The sequence below is a fragment of the Lates calcarifer genome, linkage group LG9 (genome assembly GCF_001640805.2).
Source record: "Lates calcarifer isolate ASB-BC8 linkage group LG9, TLL_Latcal_v3, whole genome shotgun sequence".
NCBI lineage: Eukaryota > Metazoa > Chordata > Actinopteri > Centropomidae > Lates > Lates calcarifer.
In genome coordinates, this window is record NC_066841.1 from 17,334,926 (window position 1) to 17,357,069 (window position 22,144).

The 22,144-nt window shown below is 39.9% G+C and overlaps 2 protein-coding genes across 2 annotated transcripts; one reads left to right on the forward strand and one right to left on the reverse strand.

Moving 5' to 3' along the window:
- Positions 1-1,652: 1,652 nt before the first annotated feature.
- On the reverse strand, positions 1,653-6,905 carry c9 (complement component 9). The gene is made up of 11 exons (XM_018676510.2): positions 6,748-6,905; positions 6,540-6,630; positions 6,182-6,332; positions 5,955-6,096; positions 5,474-5,612; positions 5,126-5,347; positions 4,792-5,032; positions 4,578-4,697; positions 3,911-4,086; positions 2,976-3,210; positions 1,653-2,895 (listed from the first exon to the last, which is right to left on the reverse strand). The coding sequence occupies exons 1-11, from the start codon at positions 6,846-6,848 to the stop codon at positions 2,738-2,740; spliced, it is 1,776 nt and encodes a 591-aa protein (XP_018532026.2). The 5' UTR covers positions 6,849-6,905; the 3' UTR covers positions 1,653-2,737.
- Positions 6,906-12,877: 5,972 nt separating this feature from the next.
- On the forward strand, positions 12,878-21,581 carry dab2 (DAB adaptor protein 2). The gene is given in 17 exon segments (XM_018676644.2): positions 12,878-13,125; positions 15,317-15,369; positions 15,765-16,065; positions 16,156-16,295; positions 16,690-16,788; positions 16,892-17,023; positions 17,161-17,244; positions 17,527-17,553; positions 17,642-17,692; positions 17,803-17,865; positions 18,580-18,771; positions 18,773-19,201; positions 19,791-19,920; positions 20,022-20,663; positions 20,782-20,972; positions 21,076-21,168; positions 21,256-21,581. Coding segments are annotated over 14 exon segments (2,400 nt in total). The 5' UTR covers positions 12,878-13,125; positions 15,317-15,369; positions 15,765-15,920; the 3' UTR covers positions 21,151-21,168; positions 21,256-21,581.
- Positions 21,582-22,144: the final 563 nt, after the last annotated feature.

Sequence of the window (22,144 nt, forward strand, 5' to 3'; positions counted from 1 at the left end):
ATTTCAAGCCTCTCTGAATAATGATACAAAGAGTGAATATGTAATCAACCAATCAGATAGGTTTTCCCTATCTGCAATGGCCGGATAGGAATAGTCCTTTAGTTGCCTCCCCTGTTTCCCCTCCTGCAGCCAAAGAGCACTAGTGCAAAGTTTTCAAGGAGTGAGAGAGGAGGAGGGGGGAAACACAAAACATAGCTGACAAGGGGCATAACTTCATTTCCACGGTGCTGGGACAGCTGTGTGGAGTAATCTGCCGTAGCAGCCCTCTAAAACTTCAATGCCTTTAGTGACCCAGGGAAGTGGGGAGGGGGCAACTCCAACTGTGACCAGGCGTTTAGGAGTGTGAGGGCGCTCCTTTCACACCCTTCCATGGGCTTTTGTTTAAAAAAAAATCCCTCACCTCTTCCTCACTGAAAGCAGGGACTATATGTTTATGAGATGTGACAACAGTGGGTTTAATTTTGAAAGCAAACTTAGAATTCACTTTCCTATTGTGTGTGAGAAATAAGTGAAGAATTCTAGGACTGAAGTTAAGTTGTTATGAAGTACAATGGACTGCATCTTCTGTTGTCTGTTATGATTTATTTGAGAGTGCAGATTTTCCAATCGAAAATCTTTCATATTTACACTGAATATGTCTTAAATGGCAAATGTGGTATGTGACTATATTAGAAATAAAACCTGTTATATACCAGCATCATACGTTTCTTGAACAGGTTGTGAAAGTTTTCATTTAAGCTTCAAATGTTCAGTTGTTCCTTAGTTTTTACTGTGAGTAAATATTAGTAAAAAGACAATTGGGCAGTCTATCGATGAAGAGGGGTTCATTATTTTGTGCTAACTGTTCTGTCGAAGGCTGAAGAAAGAACAAAACATTTTAGACTAAAGATAATGGCTTGAGGCTGGGTTGCTGTCCAGAATGAATGGGGTCTCCCTGGAGCTCAATAAGGTCCCAAAGTTTTACTCCATTATGCTGACATCCTAAAGGCCAGGGGCCACCACCCCCAGTGGTTACTTCTCAAGTATGCATTCATCACCCCCCACTACACACGCACAAATACACACACACCCTTGCACACACAATCTTTAGGACTTTAACTCCTCTCTATTTAAGTGATGACAGGAGGTGATATTCCCAGAAAGCTCACTGAGAGAGGAAGAAGTAATAAATAATATGAGATCATGAGGACCAAAACTGCTGAGATCATTTTAAACAACTGTTTTCCTACACAGGAATATACACTATAAGACACTAGTAAGTTATTTTAATGTTTTAAATTAAGGATCTCCTTTAAAATAGGCAGAAAGTACATATTTGTTGTATCTTAGTAAATTTCCCCTTTACAGGTCTGCACACATTCCTAGATATTGTGCAAGGCTGTGGCAGTGTGCTCACCGCTGTGTCACGTACTGCTGTTTGCTTAACAAGGCCTTCTCTGGCACGAGGATCTCCAGTCATGCCTGCAGTGTTGGGGCTAAATGACTGAGTCTAAATCCAAGAGCAAACATGGAAATCAAAGGCTGTTAAGCTAAGCAAACATGCCAGTTAGCCTTTTAGGCCATTGTGAGAGCAAATCCACAAGCATTAAAGCGATAACATAGTGGTAATGATTTTAACATTGATAAAAAAGAAAATAACAAGAAAGACAAACTTAAGGCTTAGGGTGTAGTTTAATAGGCCAATTTTTTCAGCAGACATTTTGACTTGTCATAGTAAGAAAAGAACAGATGTTACAAATAACATTATCAAGGTTCTGTTGTTTTTAAGTGTCCCAGTAAGCCATAACAATGTGACAGGGAGTCGGAATGCACAATACAAGAACATTGTATGAAAATGAGGTTTCAGGGGCAACTAAGGGAAACAGCACACATACAGTATCATTTCTTTATGTTGAGTTTATGTCCAACACCCTAATCTCTGATCTCTTTCCAGTGGTCTCTGTGTCACTTCTCTCTCCATCCAGTTGGCTTCTGCTCATCTGGTTTTTATTTGCACAGCACAGCCAGATGGAATGTATCCATGCTTTTAAAGATGAGTTATTAGCCCATTAATACATACTTTAGCCAACACTATTTTGAGTGAACTAAAACTGTAAGACGCACTGTGTTGTTTGTAGTCAAAAAGCCAAAGTTCTTTGGGACCAAAGCTAAATCTGATTAGAGACAGAATAGGACATGCTCTAGTTTTTTGTCCAGGTTGCTGTGGCCTGTAAAAGACAGCAGTGATTGTTAAGTTAAATTGTTTTGAGAAATTGCTTTGAATTTGATTTATTGTTTCATTAAGTTGCTACAGAGACTGAAATGAAAAGAACTTAATATGATGCAAATTTGCACTAAGTGTGGACTGAATACAGTGAAGGACTGTGGCACCACATACGTAGCTCTTCCTGTTTATTAAATTTGCCTCATTGTTCTAAAAATACCAGAAGACTTGAATAGATCCTTTTAATTTCAGATAATTTTCAACATAATCCCTATGTGTATATGTTTACAACTGTTTTTTATACTAAAACCCCACATTTAAATCACAAAAAAACCTAAACCCTTTCTACAAATAAAAAAACATGATTTTATTAACCGCATTGTCCATTATTAAACTCAAGATGGCACTGTTCAACTAACTAAGCATGGAGACACAAAAATGTTCATGATTTTTTATCTTTTTGACATTGCTTGTGTGAGTACATTGTGTGTGTGTCAAAGAGAGATTATGTTTCTTAAATGATCATCTTTCAGCTTAGCAGTGTTCTTCACTGCTGGTGTCGCCTCTGCACGCAGCTCCAGTGAGCCCGTCCGTATTGCATCCGCGTGTCCTGGTGCGTTTCCCTCCATTACAGCTGGACCAGGCAGACCAGCATGACCAATTACCTTCCTGATTAACAGCTGGTCTTGTACCTGCAAAACAGTGTCCAAATGAACATATAAGAGTGATATGAATGGATAATGTATGTTTTGACTGATCTGTACCCTCTTACCTGGGAATTTTGCTTTATCGCCCTTGAAATTCTGGCAGGCCTTGCCTTCAAAAAGGTGGGTGCACAGACATATACAGCCTCCATCCAGCAGAGCAAGAGTGCCTCCATTCTGACAAGGTTTACACTTGCACACATTATACTCTGCTACATAGTCTGCTGTGGCCTGCCTCAGGTTGGATATCCTGGAGTTAGCATCAGGCATATCCAGTGGAATTAACATATAGATGGGCTCTGGCTGCCAGGAACAACAGAGGGACACATACATAGGTGCATCAGTTCACTTGCCAGAATATGATAACAGAAAAATTATATCACATTCTCTTTTATTTGCTTCATGTCTTATAACTAGACTAAGAGTCTACAGCCCTGCTAGCAGCAGTGAAGCTGTACATAATGCTTTGAGCTGAATGCTAATGTTTAGCAACACCATTTGCATTCAGTGTCTTAGCCTGCTCACATTTGATAATTAGCTTTAAGCAGAAAATACAACTGAGCTTGATGGGAATGTCATTATTTATGTGGGTATTTGGACAAATAAACATGTTGACCTCAATAATGAAAAGTCTGTGGAGTTACTCAAGTTATTACAAATTAATATAAAGTTAATACATAAAAATATCAAATTCCATGGCAACTCATCCAATATTGAGAAATTTTGCTAAAAACATCAACTGTCAATCTCACTGTGGCACTAGGATCACCAAGTCACTAGATTTCATCTTCTGGAAACCATGAATGCATAATCTCATAGCAATCCAAAAGTTGTTGAGATATTTCACTCCATACCAAAGTAATGGGCTGACCAACTTGCTGAGCCACAGACAGATGAACTTAAAATTGCCATGCCACTAGTGTTGGTTAAAACATTGTCATCAGCTGCACGACACCTATAAAGATGTTGTTACAGTTTCACTTTGCCAATGTATTGTTTTTACCTCACTGTTAATAAGAGCAGGGGCCTGGGTGATGGTCTGTGCCCAGTTCTGATACGTAGTGAGGTCCATTACTCCGTCTGTATTTAATTTCGCCCTCATAACAACAGCGCTTTCTAGAGTTCCTCCTTTGACTGATGTCATCACCTTGTCCACCACTGCTTTTCCATGGGTATTATCTGTGTGCCAACAGCAGACCAACTTTTAGTGACTCTGCATAATATATACAATTAATGCAAACCTTACTCAAACTCATCACAGTATCTGTGCAGCGTCCTCATTAGAAAATAGAGATTAGGTTTTAGATGTTAGGTTTTCTATCTTGTCTATCTTATTACAACCTTCCAAAGTCAGAGCTTTTTCTTGTTGTGTTGTGATGAGGATGTGTCCACAGGTACATTACCAGGATGAAACCCTCACGCTAAATCCTACACACACATACCTACAAGATGTAACACTAATTTTGAAGCCTTATATTTGCATCATTTCATGGTAAATATGTGCAAGAAGGTAAATATGGGCAAGAAGGATAATGTAATTATTCTTTCGATGTATATGTAGCATGAATATTGTATTAAGATAGACTTGAAAAATCCAAAGCTATTCTTTAAATATTGACTTGGTAGGGTCAGTGTGGTCAGGAAAAACAGTGAAAAAAGTGAAAGCAGACCTCGGCCCTTTGTTGTTACATTCCCACAGTCGCTATGGTTATGGTGTATTCCTCCAAAGCCACTAAAATCTGTTTTCAGGCCTAATGTCATGCACTTTTGAATCCTTTTCTCCGTCAGTTCTGCAAGAATCATAAAATATACAGTATGAGAGCTTATCACTTTTCAAGTTTTGAAAATGAGTAAAAATAATTACACTTGCTGGGTTACACCTACTTTTTGACCTGATGGTATCCTGGTTGAGAACATAGACCAACTCGTATTCACCGCCAGACCTCCCATTTTTGGTGTAGTGGGTTCCATAGTCCTCGAGGAAGGCAAAATAAATACCCTTCTCATACTCCAAAGGCAATGATTTGGCATGGTCCAGGAACTCACTGGCCACCTGGAGCTCATGAGAGCGCATCCGGTAGGTGCTCAGCTGTACTCTGCCCTTCACCCGTATATAGCTCTTGTTCTGAGTGTGCAGGACAACAGTATTAGTAAATACAGATTCACAGATGTGTTTATAAAGTGCAATGCAAATTACTTGCCTCTGGCTGACATTTACCTGACTTGTGGTGTCTTCAGTAACATCCTTAATCATTGTTCTCTTCATGTAGTGCTGCTCTAGACCCACAGTAGTAGTAGAATTGGACATGGAGTCCTCAGTTGGGGTGAATTTGAAGGAAAATCCAGTATCAGTTTTAACAGCCATCTCCAACAGAATTTCTTTCAGAAGGCTGTGTGTGTCTTCATATATTTCTTTAGATACAGATTCCTCTACTTGAGTCTGAAAAGGGAAGACAGATTTTTTTGGAGTCCTTACTGACATATATTCATCATCATTTTACACAAAATCACATACAAATCATGAACGCATCCTCAGGATAAAATAGAAAAAATGGTTGTGGCTAACCTCATAGTTGAGCACACCAACATTCCAGGGAAGCCTGTCATCCCGTCCAGTGTTTGGATTTCTCACTCGGGAACACCTTCCATTGAAGTAATCATTGTTGAAGGGGTTCATTCGAGGATCTGCACCCAAGATGTTGATTCTGGAGCATGGACACAATGGCCACATTTAATCTATATACAGTACAATGCCTACTTAGCAAAGTTTGAAATCTGTTACTTAAGTACACATTCTATTACTTGTACTTGAATTTTTGGAAAATGTGTCCATTCACTTTCATTTGCAAGATTGAAAACTCTCATTATCTTTGTCCATACAAAATAAATTATTTGAATTAAGAGCAACAAATAATCATGTTTTCTGAAGCGGCTTTGCTGCTAGCAGTGACTTTATTACATATGGTCACCATGAATGGACCAGTGCGCTGTCTAGGGTGTACTCCAACTCTTGCTATATAGATAATAGATGGATAACTCAGCCTTACCCATATCCTGCTGTTCTGCCTTGCTCATTGGTGTCCAGGGCTGCCAAACCACAAGGTTTACGCACAGGATCGCAGTCCTCATCTGATCCATCTTCACAGTCATAGTCCCCATTGCACATTAATCTCTTCTTAATGCAAGAACCTGTGCAAAGATGGGGATTAAATGTATGTAGCATAATAGAATAAAGAGAGAGACAGAGTAGGTTACTTAAAACAATCAAAAGTACCTGACTCGCACTGGAACTCTGAATCTGAACACACAGGGTCTGGTGGCCGCTGGCATTCAGTATTTGTTATGCAGAACTCCCTGTCCCCAATTGAATCCTTGCAGGACAGTCCCCCAAACTGACCAAACTGTTCAACACTTCGCGAACGTCTCTAAGGATCACAAATGTTAAGCACTTTGTTAAGCATCTATACTGCCTTACAAGAGCAGAGAGCTAGTTACTGCTAACAGAAACAGTGAAGTTGAGTAAAAAAGGGATTGAAATTTGAAAGCTCTTCCACAAACCATATAACAGATTAGACTAGTTTAGAAATAAGTTTTCCAGCCACTGGCGTTGACCACAGTTTCAATAGACTCACTCTGGTTTTTGTGCAAGGATCACAGGAACTCCACTTTGACCAGCTGCTCCATCGACAATTCACTGCCGGGGGATCAGGAATTTCCGCACCCCTGAAATACACACATTAGATGCAATGAACTCTGTCTAATATATTAAGATCCATAGTAAGTGATTGAAACATTATCCTTATTATGTTTAGGCTTAAATGAAGCAGGAAATATACATACACTCCTTCTCCAAGAAGTGCAAGAGCTAGACACAGGCCACACAAGCCCAGCTGGAGAGCAACCTCAGTCCTCATGATGAAAAGACAAATGGTGTTGTCCATCAGTCACTATTTATTCTTTTTTGCTACCTTTCTATCAATCATTATCCAACTGCAAAAGGACCCTGTTGTTGTCAGAAAAATCAATAGTTTGGATTTTAGGTGCAGGGATATTGATTCAGTGCTTGGAAACTCCTAAACCAGAGTTTACAGTGTTTGTTAGAAGTAAAACATTTTACTCGTCCAGTCTGTGTATTTTGTACTTCACAGTGTGAGTGAAGCCTCCTCAGAGACATAATAATATGTAAAAGTGATGATTCATTTCTTCTCATCATCCCTGCAAGCCTGTCATATTACATTAGCCTGTAAACTGTTATTTTAGTTAGGCTCAGTTGGACCAAACTACACTCTAATTCTAATAATTAATGAAACAGGTTTAAACTCAGTTAGGGGCTTGAGCACAACAGGTACTGATGTCCACTATGTTCTGTAATTCCCAATGAATCTGCACTAAATATAACAGAAAATTACTCAGACTGCTAAAACAAAACCACTGGAACCACATAAGTGTCAAATTTGAATCCCTGTTGAAATCATGTTACACTACTGTACTGTAAATATAAATGACTTCAGTCTGTGCCTCTTGTTTTCTTATCCAGTCTTACAACTTAATAAGATACAAATGTGCAACACAAAGACACCGAAGATGGTCATTGCAGTTTTTGGCAGTAAAACTGGGAAAAATATATTTTTATTTATCTTTATATACTTTATATATTTTTTAAAAATGTATTTCATAGACATTCAATCCTAGTCAGAGTCATGGGTGGCTGGAAACTATCCCAGCATGCACTAGGTGAAAGGCAGGGAGACTCTTGGCAGACAAAAGCTGACCAACTCTCTGAATACTGCCACGCCAAGTTTGGTCTTTCTTTGAGGACATACACACTGTTTATACATGAGGCCATAGGTCATTTATTGTGTTCCACTTTTTTTTTTTTTTTAATGCCTCTATTAATTGCAGTAAATTTGTTAATGTTGGTGTTTCCTAGATTATGTAATCATTCAGGCAAGTGGACAACAGGACAGAGCAAATATTTAAAGAGGCAGTTTTTGAATGTTGTAATACCTTGACAAGAAGTGTCCATGGTACATTTGGGTCATCACCCGAGATTGGGAAAGAATTTCAAAATTCAACCAGGTACACACACCCTGTATCTGCCAACATTAAAGATGATTGAATTGCTACACAGGTTTTTACAGCATGTACTGAAGTGCAATTCTTTGTCCACAAGATGGCAACATTGAACAGAAATGGCATTATTTAGAATTGTGTGTGCACATCTTACTGTCACACACTGTTTGTGCATCTCGGGTGAAGGAACATTATAACATATACTGGATATATTTGCACTAATTTGGCTCTGCACCATATAAAACTCTGTTTTCTTCTGTAAAAATATCAAAACAAGACTTGCACAATGCACAGGAAGTTTTAAACTGTTGGACCTAATGATCTGTCATGTGATCTGGCAGCCTTTTGCTGAGTCTGCATTACTTTGTTCTTCAAAAGGAGGGAGTGAAGTGTGTATAAATTACAAAAAGGACAAAACACACTACTTCTCAGTGTAGAGAGGTGAAGGCAGGACTAAATTTGAAAGTAGACAGGATTTATTAAGGTTATGATGGAACTAGCTAATCATTCAAGATCAGGTGAATCATTATCCTGCAGTGCTGAGAGGTTGACAGATGTCTGCTTTTATCCATCTGAGGGAGTAAAACTGATGTTACATTCCAGAATATTCAGCATGTTCACATGTATTTTCTGCTGACTTAAATAAACACAGTCAGACTATTCCCTGATGTCTCCAAAGTCAATCTGGGGGCTGCCCTGTCCTACTTCTTTCCCTCTATCTGCAAGCAGAGCTGGGGTAGTCTAAGGGCTATGTGGTCATGGCCCGCTGGAGAGGCACAAATATGTGCTGAAGTCACCACTTTTATGAGGTTCGGCAGTTTCCTCCCAGCTTTCTCAGGAAACCAGAGGGTAGGTAAGGTGCTTGGCCAATATTTCTCCTGACTAGAAAGTACTTCCTGTTTTTTTAAGGGGGGGAGGTTGAAACTGTGTGGAAACATTTGTGGAGTAGCATATTGGTCACTTTTACTGTAATCTACACACTATGGACATCCCATAGAATCTTGTCACATTGTCCAACAGAATATAATGACGTTGCTTCCTGCACTGCCACTTGTGCTACTGCTTTATGTTGCATTTTTAGACTGAAATGGACAAGAGCTGTGATGGCAGCTGAGAGTTAAAAAACAGAGAGGATAAAATCTGAGTCTACCTCAATTATGGACTGGAGATAAGTGGCTATCTTAGGTTCTGGCTGTGGTGGCAGCTGGTTCCAGGATTCACGCCCTAAATGCTTGATGTTTGGATTGTGGCCTTCCTGCCATAAACTAAGGAAAAGACACTTCCCATTAGATCTTCTCTGTCAGCATTCTATCACAAAAATAAATCCTCTTATGTGTTACAGTCTGTGCTGACTTGTGCCATCTGTAGTCTGCTTCTTGAAAGGGGTGTCCCAAACTTTCCCCTTCCCTACCAGGATCACTACTGCTCCCATGAGCCTAAATTCCACATGAGTAAGTAAGAACATATCCAACATGTCCTCCTGTGTTCAAGTGTGTGGTTGTGCTGGGTGTGCCACTGATCTGAACAGACAATGAATCACAGAAGAACAAGGAACCATAATTTCAATCCAACGTCATCAGACTGAAGCTGCACGAGAGAAACACATCACTGAAAAGAAGATCTTAGCAATCTCTACATCCGACAACTAGAAAACATATTTTGCTATTCCTGACATAACTGTATTTAGTATATGACTATTGTTTCATTGATGGACATGAGATGGATAAACATAAATATAAAAAAACTGACATTTCAAACAACTGTGCTTAAATGGTATCTGTACATTCTCAGATACATGCTTTTCTTTCTGGGGTTCTGCAAGTGTAAATGAATCTGATGACATTCGATTTTTATTAAAAGGTTATGAAAAAGATGATTCCCTTGGTTGGGGACTGAAGGGGAAAACAGATTCTCAATTATCTGGTTTCTGTGGGGCTCATCTCCTAAAAACCAGCCTCAGTCAGCAGAACACAGGATACAGAGCCAGGAAGGATGTCCTTCCTCTGTCCTTTTCTCCCTCATTTCTCATCTCTCAACCTACAACGTACAGAATACTGTATATCTCCTTAACATCAGAAATGACATTGTTTATTTTTGTTTACAAAAAAAATCATCTGTCATCATGGTAAATATGACAAGGATTTGGGTTTTGGTAGAAGCAGATGTGATTGTTACATCTGGCTGTTCTCAAGCAGTGGGTTGGCTCTGTCATGGTTTTTATAGCACCAACAGATTGACAATAGAAGGCATCTGGAGTTATACATGTACAGCAATGAATAAAAATAAAGAAAAATTAATTGCATAAAATCTGTCTATATAAGCAGTAACTCTAATTCCTTATATAACTTTTTTGTGTTATGAAGGATTTTGTTGCTCTTCATGATCAGTCAAAAGGACGTTTGATAACTTTGATAATATGTGCAAAAATGCTGAGATTTTTAAAAATAAAATGTAAAGATTAATACTGATATGAACATGCAGCTTAAATGCTTTTCTAATAGATGGGCTCATAGAAAAAACAGGAAAAGGCAGAGTGTCTGCAGTAACATTATCACAAACCTGTGGTGTTTAAGTCACCATCAGTCATTTAAAAGCCCTCTGACATGTTGATGCTAATTCACTGTGAGGCAGTGGCTCACTATGGCAGATTTACAGAAGTGAAACCTACCAGTTCACAGGAAAATGTCACATTGACATCACTACTCCTGTTAGTGCAGATCTCAGTTGATCTCAGTGTGATGTTCTAGTTTTGTAGCTATTACAGATGGCTCTTTTCCCAATAGCTTATTTGTATTCCTTTTAATTTCTGTGGAAGAAGTTTGAGGTCTTTGGCTTTTTAATTGTGGCTGCCCCTGTTTATACTAACCACCCACTTCTTCTCTTAATGATCCTAAACAAACATTCACTGATGCCTCTTCAAACATGACACAAAACACTTCCTGTGTGACCTGAGGATTTTTTTTCCTGGGAACATAATTAACTGGCACTCTGTGCTTAGAACGGCAAATATAAAAACTGTCATTACACGGCTGAATCACTATATGCTATCAAAAGCAAAATAGACATTTATACTGAGGAAGTTAATGACCCATTTTCAGTCATCAGTTTACTGTAATTGCAATAAGACTGGTGCAGAGGAAATGTAGTGCCTGGTTTTAAAAAAAAGAAAAAGAAAAAAGTGCTGTGTCAGCAACAGCGAAGCATTCCTCCTCAGCGTAGGCTCTTCTTGCTCCTCACTCCCTCCACATTTCATGTTATGATGCTCAAGTCTTCATGTTTAGCCATTACTCCGATATGATATGAATTAGCTTTTCATTATGAAAGTCGTCCGCCACTGTGGACCCACAGTGTTGGGCAGGGGAAGGTGGGATATCTCCCATGTTTTCTGTTTACCATCAATAGAAGAAGCTTCTGCCACAAGAGTTGAGCAACAAGGGATCCTTGCTTCATCTCAGCCAGGCCTTTACCATTTTCTAGCCAGTCTGGCCTCTTACACAATAGAAACAAAAGAAAATCATATCAAATCATATTTCAGTTAAATTGACAGTTACACTGAAGATATGCTAGTCATAATAAAAATAATACTCATATGATCTCATATTAAAAAAACTCAGGAAAAAACTCAGGAGCAAGTGCTTAATTGGAAAGCCACTGTACTAGAAGATTAAAGCAGCAGTAACTTAATTTTAGGCCACTTGGGCGGTTGGTTGTTTGGCAGGGTGGTTTGTTAGCCAGTTGCTTATGTTACATAATTATGCAACATGAGCATTCACTCAGAGTCATGTTTCTGGCCACCTAGCAAATACAGCATCAATATATTACTGTCTACCCTACAGGTCGTAAATGGTGCACAATGGGTTTTAGGGTCATTTTTGTTGAAAACAGTAGCTCGCTGCCACTGAAAATGAAGCTATGTGAACAGGGACAGTGAACAAAAACAGTAACTTTAAAGCAACAAAATGTAACTTTACTGAGCAGCAGCGGCCTCCACAGCCCCAAATGGTAATTAATTCTTTTGGGGTCTGAGTCCCAATGGTTGAGCAGATTTCATGAACAGATAACAAAGCCTATTACTTGACTGCAGTTCCAAATTCATTGTCAAACTCATTGAACTGAAACAATTCTGCTGCTGTCGCTGTAATGTACACGCCAAACTCTGTTTAGAACTCTTGGTATTTTCAAAATGTCCTTGCTGAATATCAGTGATGAATGCTGGTTTTTAAAGACTTAGAAGACAGTTTAACTGATCTGATCTGATTTGGGCATTTTGTCTTGAACTTGCTGGATCCGACTCTGGCAGTTAGACCACTGACTATCACTCACTCACACACTTCTCGCAGGAGATCGTACTCGCACAACCCAAGTTATATAGTGCAAAAGAAAAAGAAAAAAAGAAAAGACATTCAGGGTGTGGAGTGGAATGATAAAATCACCATTCTCCATACTACAAGTCAGTGTACCATAAAAATATTTTTTGGATATTTTGAGGTGAAATAGTCATAAAATATTGCTTTAAAACTGCAGACCCTAAAATCAAAACAGAACTGAGGGGAACTGCAGAATCATGTAATAAGTCCCTGTAGGTTTATCAGTAGAAGAGAGCCTTTCACACATTGCCAGTTTATTTAAGGACAACAATCAAATCTCTTAAACGTCTCTCTTTTTGTCACCCTGTCAGGATAAACTTTTTAAAAGTGTAAATGTTCATATCCATATATCATATCAGATCTTCATTATTAAACGGTATGTGGTGTAAAAAAAAAAAAAAAAAATCTACATGACATAAGATCCACTGTGGACGCAACATTTTTCATGACCCACTTAAGTCAGAATATGACCAATGGTGATATTTTCTTTCACGTGAAGAGACCGCCCCCCTCTCGGTTGAAATGTGCAGAGAGTTGGGTCTGTCAGTCAGTGAAGGGTTAAACAGGGAGTTTGCTGCAGTCTCTCCTTTCTGTCCACTGCGTTAAGCGGAAAACATCTGACTCCTGCTCGTTTTCCGAAGCTGTGTTTGATTTTACTCATTTTGCACCGGAGCCGCGGAGGCATCAGGGGAACAACAACAACAACAACAAAAATAATAAATAAATCACCGTTTCAGCAGCAGGATTTCATCTCTTCCCTCTGCGCGCTTTCAAACAGGTAGGCTATTGTGTTGTTAACTGTATTTTCCATGTGTGCATTAATTAAGGAACAACCAAAGCACTACAGGTAGTCGCTGTAAAGTATCCTAGTTTAGTTTGAAAGTGTTGTTATGTGGGTTCGCCTATAAAATCCATAATAAAAACGCTGTGAAGGTTGAGTTTCAGTCTCAAACAAACTTCATCGACGCATCATTTAGGGAGTTCAAACTTAATTCACTGTTTTGTTCTGTATTGCGCCTCAATTCGTGCTCATTTTCTACCTCAACTCATGAAATAACAAATCATTGTCTGGCTATGTAAGTTTCTTTTCAGATCTCCTGTAGCTTCAACTCCATTAACACAACATTTTCTTAATCTTCATTCAACTCTGACTCTGTATTTACATCTTCTATCCTTATATCCTACTTTTCGAGCAAAACTGTTTTCATTTGGTATGAAAGTATTTGCATGCTCTCTGTTCACAGTGGGCCCTGTGGTATTTCACCATCTCATTCACTTGCAGACTGAGTCATTCCCTGATTTCCTCCAGATGTGCAGTAGTTTACGTTTCCTGACGGCCCAGGATTGTGACATTTCTGCCTTTGCACTGCACTTATTCTGCTGACAAATATGAATTTACACTGGTTCTCTGTTACTGTGCTGTGACACTGGCGGATGCTGTAAAAAGCTACAGATTTGATCCTCTCTTCATCCTTGATCTGGTGGTTTGTGTTAGTTGTAAAAATGTAATCCTTTAACTTAAATCTGTGATGAACAGCTGACATTTTGCACTTTTTTATTAGCCTTTCCTCCAGCTACAGGGACTCTGACACCTCTGCAGTCACAGTCATGTGTCATGCTTGTGTAAATGGTGCATCAACAAGTGTTTAGGGTCTTGTTTTTTTTCCACGGTTCCTTGCACGTTAGCAAAAACAGAATCTGAGCCTGGCAGGAATTTAAATGTCATCACGGGGAAGCAGGCGTACAAGGGCTTATACCCTGCCTGTTCTTTGACTTAAAAACCCACATTGGCAGACAGAATGAAGTCTTTATTGTTTTACAGCTGTACAGCAGCTCTTGTGATGCAGCCCCCTATCAAACCGCAATTTAGAAGTAATCGTTTTTGAATTAAAAAAAAAAAAAAAAAACATGATCAAGTCCCAATCCGACCTTGCACCCTCTGTTTTGAATTTACAAAGTCTCTGTGCACTTGTATCAGTGTCTGATATGGTCAGATGTGATCCACAGAGAGGTAACTCTTGGCACAAAGCTGGAGCGTACTCTGTGACCTGAAGGTTCACATCTGTTATCTCATCCTGTATAGCTCTCATTTCCTTTATGAATCAAACTAATTGCCTGTCTGATTTATTTCATCATAAACACTGTCTCTTTTGATGAAAACATTCTGAATTTGCATGATCACAGAGGTGCATTTGGATTTTTGACCCTTTTAGGATCATTTTTAGATTGATTCCACATTATCATTATATCAAGTATAATCATAGCCTTTATAGACAGCTTCAACTATGAGTAAATGATCATTCCACAGGCTCCAATTTCCGTTTATAGTTGCTTAGCTGGGCATCACGAGATCCTTTGCTTTGCTAGCGTAAGATTAACCTCAGGTAATTGCTCAACCTTTGCCCACTTTCAACCTTTGGTCTGTCCTACAGTACTCACAGCCTCTTTACACTGGTGTTGAAGCCAGTGTAGCCTCTGGAAGTGGTCCTAAAGGTATGTACGCCCCACATAGGGCCATGTGTGCGTTGGTTGTATTGTGCTGGTTGTGCAGAGCAGTATAGTCCTTTATGGGTTTTTTTTTGTTTGTCTGAATGTATGTGATTGTTAGGAGTTTATTGTGATTGTTTGATTCATTAAGTGACTAAATGGTGATAGTAATGTATCTACATAAAAGCTGAGGAGATGTAGGTGAACCTCAGCTGCTATGGCATCTGCTATGATCCAGTGTGATGTGACATTGCCTTGTGTTACCTGCACAGTTAAGGACAGAGTTATTCATAACTGAGGTCATTTTGTTGGCACTTAAATTGATGATGTTATTGTTGATATGCAGATATATAAGACCAGCATGTCGCTTGTCTGAGCCACAGCTTGCACAGCTCATTGGATTTTTATAGGGGTAACAAATCACATGATGTGACAGCATGATTACAAAATGTGTTCTTCTTTGTCCATCTGCACATTTATAGTGATACCCAGTTATTCCATCCGGCAGACAGGACCGCAGAACATTTATGAGGAGGTGACTGTGAGCACTGCTTTCTTTATCTTGAGGATAATTTACTCCTTCACAGATCTGAGCAACTGACAGCATGTGTAATGCTGGGTTAAAGTGTGTGTGTTTTCTGTGCTCTAGTCCATATGAGGCCATGATGTTTTATGGGTCATGTGTCTTGTTATGCGTCTCCCTCTGAAGGGTGTTTCTGTGGTTGTAAATGTTAACTGTGGATTGTTAAAAGAATATGATTGTTTATGATGTGCAAAAAATCCTTTCAGCAGCTACTTACAAAACCCCTGTAGTAGTCACGAAGTATTTTAATTGTAGCCATTTACAGTCCAATGTCTTGTTTGCAGTTTAACCAGGAATGGGTGAGTATTAACCACTCATCTTCTCCTTTTTTTCCACTTACGCCACAGATACTTCACTTTTTTCTGCTCCAGACAAAATAACAAGAAAGGCATGTGTGGGTGTTGAGAGTCATCTGCTCGGTTGACCTCGCTGCCCCTGAATACGGAGTTGCCGTCTGCTTTACGTCCGACCGTCCACTTGCCCAGTGAGGCTCACTCCACACCATGTCTGCAGAGGTGGAGAACAGCGCACCCGTCCCTGCTGATCCCAGCGTCCCCTCCTCATCTACAGGCACAACCTCCAACACTCCCCCCGCCTCCCCTGCAACAGCCACATCCAAGGTCCCATTCAAGAAAGAGAAGAAGAAAGGTGAATGGTGGAGGGAGACACATCAAAACTTAGGATTAACTGTTTATTTTTCTAAGCTAAGCTATAGTGTTCTTTTATTTTGTTTTGCAGTTCCAGAGAAGACAGATGAGTACCTGCTGGGCAGGTTTCAAGGGGATGGTGTGAGGTACAAGGCCAAACTGATTGGCATTGATGATGTTGCAGAGGCCAGGGGAGACAAGATGTGCCAGGACTCCATGATGAAACTTAAGGTGCAGCATGAGACCTGAGACTTTGCCCTACTAGCTTTGAGATTCATGAAGCATATTAAGAAAATGTTACATTTTAAAAGCAATATCTGTAATGTTTTTCAATTAATAATGAATATATCCATCTGTTCGGTGGGTATCAATGTGGTCACACAAATGTGCACATTTGCTACTGTTGGAGGCCATTTGCTGTTGAAAAATAGAAGAAAGCTTGTCACTATTCATTCCAAATTTTGTAGTGACTGATTCAATCCAAGTACACCATGTTTGCTGTAGAAGTGTCCTCACTGCAGGGGGCGACATTGTCCAGAAACTCTGCAGATATTAGCTTTAAATCAGTTGTCATGTTTTGTTTACTCACACAAGTAGAAAAAATGTTTATTTTTTTTCACTCTAGGGCATGGCAGTAGCAGCCCGGTCCCAAGGCAAGCACAAACAGAGGATCTGGATCAACATTTCCATGTCGGGTATCAAGATCATTGATGAGAAGTCAGGAGTGAGTTCTGCTAGTTTCCCTTCAAGACTGTCAGATCATCACACTCTGGAGTTCATTAGATTTCATTTGCAGTGCTAATAAAACCTTTGTCCTTGTCACTCAGGTGATTGAACACGAGCATGTGGTGAATAAGATCTCCTTCATCGCCAGAGATGTAACAGATAACAGGGCATTTGGATACGTATGTGGAGCAGAGGGACAGCATCAGTTCTTTGCCATAAAGACTGCACAACAGGTCACGCTTACTCACAAACAAACAGAAACACAAACTAACATATTCACTCTGTCACTTTCACAGGTGTTCATACTGTTAATACCATAAACAAGGACTAACGGACAATGAAAATGTGCTGTCTTTTTGTCACCATACAGGCAGAGCCCCTGGTCATTGATCTGAAAGATCTCTTCCAGGTCATCTTTAACATGAGGAAGAAAGAGGCAGAGGCTTCACAGAAGGTAACTGGCTCAGAGGCTTTTGACTTCAAACTGGAAAAAGTTTATTTTTTCTTCTCAGAAGTTGGACAGGGAGAACATTTTCTCTCTGAAAGAAAAGCATTTGGTGTCGTCATCTGGGAGGGTTAACAGGGTACACACACTGTATGAATGTCAACACTGCCTCTCTGTGCTCTTTCAAGGAATCACATCTTCAGACACACCACTGAAATGATGTGAAATGACACATGCCTCAGGAAATGAAGAAAATAAGTATAATCATTAACAGTTTACCTCTGTTTACAGGGTGAAAATGGCAGTGCGGTGGTCGAGGTAAGCACTTGGAATCGCTTGTTTTTCCTCAGTAGTTTCTCTCTCCTTCTCTCCTCCTCAACCTTCTGTCTTTCTGATTTGTTTTCAGAATGGAAGTGATGCCTTGCTAAATATGGATGGTGAAGTAAAAACTGCCCAAGTAAGAATCCTGCACTGTTTGCAGCTTAACATTGAATAAAATGCCACTGTTATAGTGGTTATAGTAGCTGGATAAATACAGTATGTTTCTGTTTCTTTTTTGACATCCAGCCAGTGAATCAGCTTGACCTCTTTGGAGCCATGTCAACCCCACCAGACATTCAGGCTCCAAATGTAAGTGTGGTGCCACAGTGTCAAATGTGCCCTTTATCTGGACCACATCATTGAATTATACTTATTCAGTGAGGTGTAGCTGGGTATTTACAGTATTCTACTCACTATGTATACTTTAAAGAAAGAAAATAAGTAATAATATTTATTAAGTAAGTAAAATAATAGCAGTCTGGTTTGCTACATGCTCTTTCTTGTCAAAAATACCTTTCTAAGATGTGATTTTGTGTGTAAAATAATTGCTTCACTGAGTAACCTCAGCACCCCTCAGAGCATCCCTTTTTGTGTGTGTGAACTCAATTCTAAAAAGACCACAGTATGGTTTTGAATTATTATTTCTTTGTGTATCAAATTTTATAAATTGTCAATTTAGGCTTCATGTAAAAGAATCTTTTAAGAATTGAGTTTATGCTTCATGTTTACCAATCTCATTGTTGTTCATTAAATCTTTAAAGCTGCTGCAAGTAGAACCTATGGAAGACATGTGTTTGTTGACTCTGGTGACCCCTGCTGGTTTATATTGGTAGTTTTTTACATCACTGTTGTTGAAACAACTATTTTGAGGTAAATGTTCTACAGGTAGCAGCTTTAAATTTCCATGTCTTTTCACACCATGTGATTCATTTTTCATTTTGTTAACACATATGTTTTCCTCTTTTTTCAGAAGCGATTCATTAATCTTTTTTTCTCTCCCACTGTCCCTCTCATGTTAACCAGGACTCTAATGATATTCTTTTGCTGGACTTTTCTGATGAACTTGACAGCAATCAGAATTGCATAAAGGGAAACTCCTTCGTTACTTCCTGTGCCCCCGACCATAGGGCGTCTTCCCAGACAGAGAATCCCTTTTCTTCCACATTTGGCTACTTTCCAACCCCAGACAGTGACCCTTTCAGAGACGACCCCCTTTGTAAATCATCCCACTCAGTCAGCACTCGATAATTCACAGATCTTCCTCACCACCAATCACCTAAACAGCACTGCTGGCTGCACTAGTAAGACAATTATTAACGGTGGTTTGAATGGAAACTCTGAACACCTTAGTCAGCAGATAAATGGGTTAACCAGTAAGACCATGATCCTTGCTCTCAGTAATGGACAGTGGCCACTAGGGGGCAAGATAACTCAGGGCAGCACAACTACCATGATGGATGGAAATGACTCTGGACCAGTTCTCTCAACCAAAAACCCATTTTTTGACTCCTCTTTGAAAACTTCCCCTGTCACTAATGGCATAACTCATCACCCACAACCCCCTGTGACTCATAGCAAGGATTCAGTTGTCATAAACCCGCCTCCACAGAGCTCTAAGGCTGGACGAGGTCGTAGGAGTGCAAAGGTGAAATTCCATAGCCAGATGAATCACAGTAGAGTTGCATGTGTGATGCCTTAAAATGGGGTTTCTGCACATTTTCCAGAGTATAACTACCTGCTAACATCTTCCTCTCTGAGCATTTGGGTTATGCACTGGTGTCTGACAGGATATGCTAGAGTATGCATTGGGTTAACATAGGATGCAAGGCCTGTAATTTAGACCTGTGGTTAAGGGCTTGTTGTTTGGATCTGTTCTGTCTTTGTGCATGCACAGGTGGTCACATGCTTCTCTAACTGGCTTTGGTAAATGACACTTTGACTGTGCTGCTGAACAACTGCACCCTTTGTCATTTCTGCTCATAATCAATTTTTTAACATTCATGCTACAGTGATGAAAACACTGGTAAGTGGAAAAGCATGCATATGTACCAATGTTCAGGTAAAGATTATTTATTTTTGACATACATAATTACAGTGAGTAATTTCTTGCTTTTCTCAAGGTTGTTTTAATCATAATTTCCATGTACTGCGTAACTAATGAATACCCATATATGACATAATGCCAGTGTTTGCAATGTTACTTCATATTTTTGTCTTATTTTTTTTATGAATAGTCCACATCAAGTGACCTGTTTGGAGCAGAACTGTTTGCTGCTCCTGTTCAGTCTGAGGGATCATCTGCTTCAAGTGACTTTTTCAACAGTACACCGGCCACCTCCACTCCCTCCTCCCTAGCTGCTTTGGGTAATACACAAGACGGGAACCTTGTCTGTGATTCAGAAGTGTTTTTCAGGCTTTATGTTTCATTCCCTTTAAACTTCCATGTTCAATTTTCTCATGTGCAGGGAATCTTCAGTTAGGTCCACCAGCTACCACAAGTATCCCTGCTGCAGGCATGTGGGGAGCTGCCACCACTGCACCCTCCATGTTTCCAGTGCCAGGAGTGACTGCTCCAGGCCCTAGGCCCAACTTCCCACAGCCATCTGCCTTTGGTGGTCTACCCATACCACCCACAGCTTGGGGCCAGCAGGTTCCATCTCAGTACGGTGTCCCACCCAATGCCTGGGTCCAGCCTCCACCAGCTGGGCCACTTGGTGCTCCAGGTTGGGGTCAGCCCGCAATGACCAATCCTTTCCACTCGGGCGCATTCCCTGCAATGGGTGAGCAGCAAGGACCATCACGCGCCCCTCCCAGGCCACCTGTTAAAGAAACCCCTCCAAAGGTAGAAAACAGTGCCTTCACAGCTTTGGACCCTCTTGGAGATAAAGAGAAGAAGACTGGAAAAGACATGTTCAAAGACTTCCAGATTGCCAAACCTCCAGCCATCCCAGCAAGGAAAGGGGAGCTTGTTTCCAACTCTGCTTCAGCCCCCAGCAACAATGAAGCAGGGGCATTTGATCAGTACTTTTCCAGTAAAGTGGGCCTGGCTCAGGATGCTGCAGATCATGATGACTTTGATATAAAGCAGATGCCAGCAGTTATTAATGGTAAACCAGCTGCACAGAGCATGGAGATAAAATTTGCAAGTTGACATAAATGACATACTGACATAAATGACTGAGATGTGTCACTAATTTTGTCCTCTGTCGTAATGTGCCTGTTTAGATGCCCCTAAACCTGCTCCTGCTCCAGCTGCAGCCCCAGCTCCGAGCTTTAACCCTGGCCTCCTCGAAGCCGCCTTCTCTTCTGCCCCAGTCGCAAACAGCTCAGCACCAGCCCAGGGACAAGGCTCCAGTCAGGACATGTTTGATCAAGCATTCGGGGCCCCAAGTTCCAGTCCATTTGGAGTGCCACCTGTAACTATGGTTTCAGAGATTCACGCATGGACACAAATTTCCACTATGTTAAGCAGCTTGCAGTCATAATTTGTAATTTTGGTCTTTTTCATCAATCTTCCAGCAGACTGCTACTGTTGGTCAGACTTCTGGTTCAGCAGATGCCTTTGGGGGTCCTTTTGGAAATCCCTTTGCTTGACCACGACTTTGTCCACAAGTGAGTGTTTTGCTGGTTTACTCCTTATCATAACTAATCTTTTCAGGATACAGACATTTTTCACTATTTTCTCTTGTTTTCTTACAGTGGAAATAGAGTAAATGGAGCAAATGGAGATCTTCATGTCAAATAACATCTTTGGGACAATCTGCTACATGCGCAAGACAATCCAAAATCTTGAACTCTTTTAACTCTTGTCCCTCATCCACCCCTCTTTCACACCTCCACCTCTGATGTTGTTTTTTTTCTGCCCAATCAGTAGTTCCCTTATTTCTGAAGACCACTGATCTAAGAAGTAAATGTTATGTCATGATCTGCTGAAGGAAGAAACGTGGTGTGTGAGAGAAGGCATGTCCAAAGAAGTTCACTGCTGATGCTGTGTGTATTAAAGAAATAAAATAATTCAATCATAATGCTGCAAAGTGTTGACAAGTTGTCCATTGCCTTCTTCAGACTGAGTTAGTGAATCAGCAGTTCGCTGTCCAGTGGAACTTTATCACTCATGCTGTTGATACAGTATATGATTCAATAAATGCAAAGGTCAGAGTTCAGGCTGTATGCCCAAAGACTTAAATGTTATTTTTATTTTTTATTACATAACCACACTCAAAAATGTTTTTATGGATAATTTATATTTATTTTATGTCATACTGGCCACATATAGTACCTGATATGACATGATGTCACTCAACTATTGCAACACTGGTGAACAAGTACTAAAAGAAACAAAGAGTAAAAAAATAAATCTGACTCAAACTTAAATTATTTAACCTTTCTGAGCAGCCTCAACTTGGCTTATATCTTGACATCTACAAATGTCCACACATTTATTTATACGTCAATGATATAAATTAATTAAACTAATAAATAAATTATTGTACTATACAGTGAGAGGTAATTAAATCCATTCCTTCTACTATACCTACACAGTTTTGGGGAATGTCTCCTTTACTATGTCTTAATTGTTTATTCTTCA

Bases quoted from the DNA above. Each gene is read 5' to 3' on its own strand.
- c9 (XM_018676510.2), bottom strand. From the start codon at position 6,848: ATGGACAACACCATTTGTCTTTTCATCATGAGGACTGAGGTTGCTCTC. The intron at 5,613-5,954 runs GTAAGGCTGAGT...TCCATGCTCCAG, and splicing joins GGCAGAACAGCAGGATATGG to AATCAACATCTTGGGTGCAG. The intron at 5,348-5,473 runs GTTAGCCACAAC...TTCCCTTTTCAG, and splicing joins TTGGTGTGCTCAACTATGAG to ACTCAAGTAGAGGAATCTGT.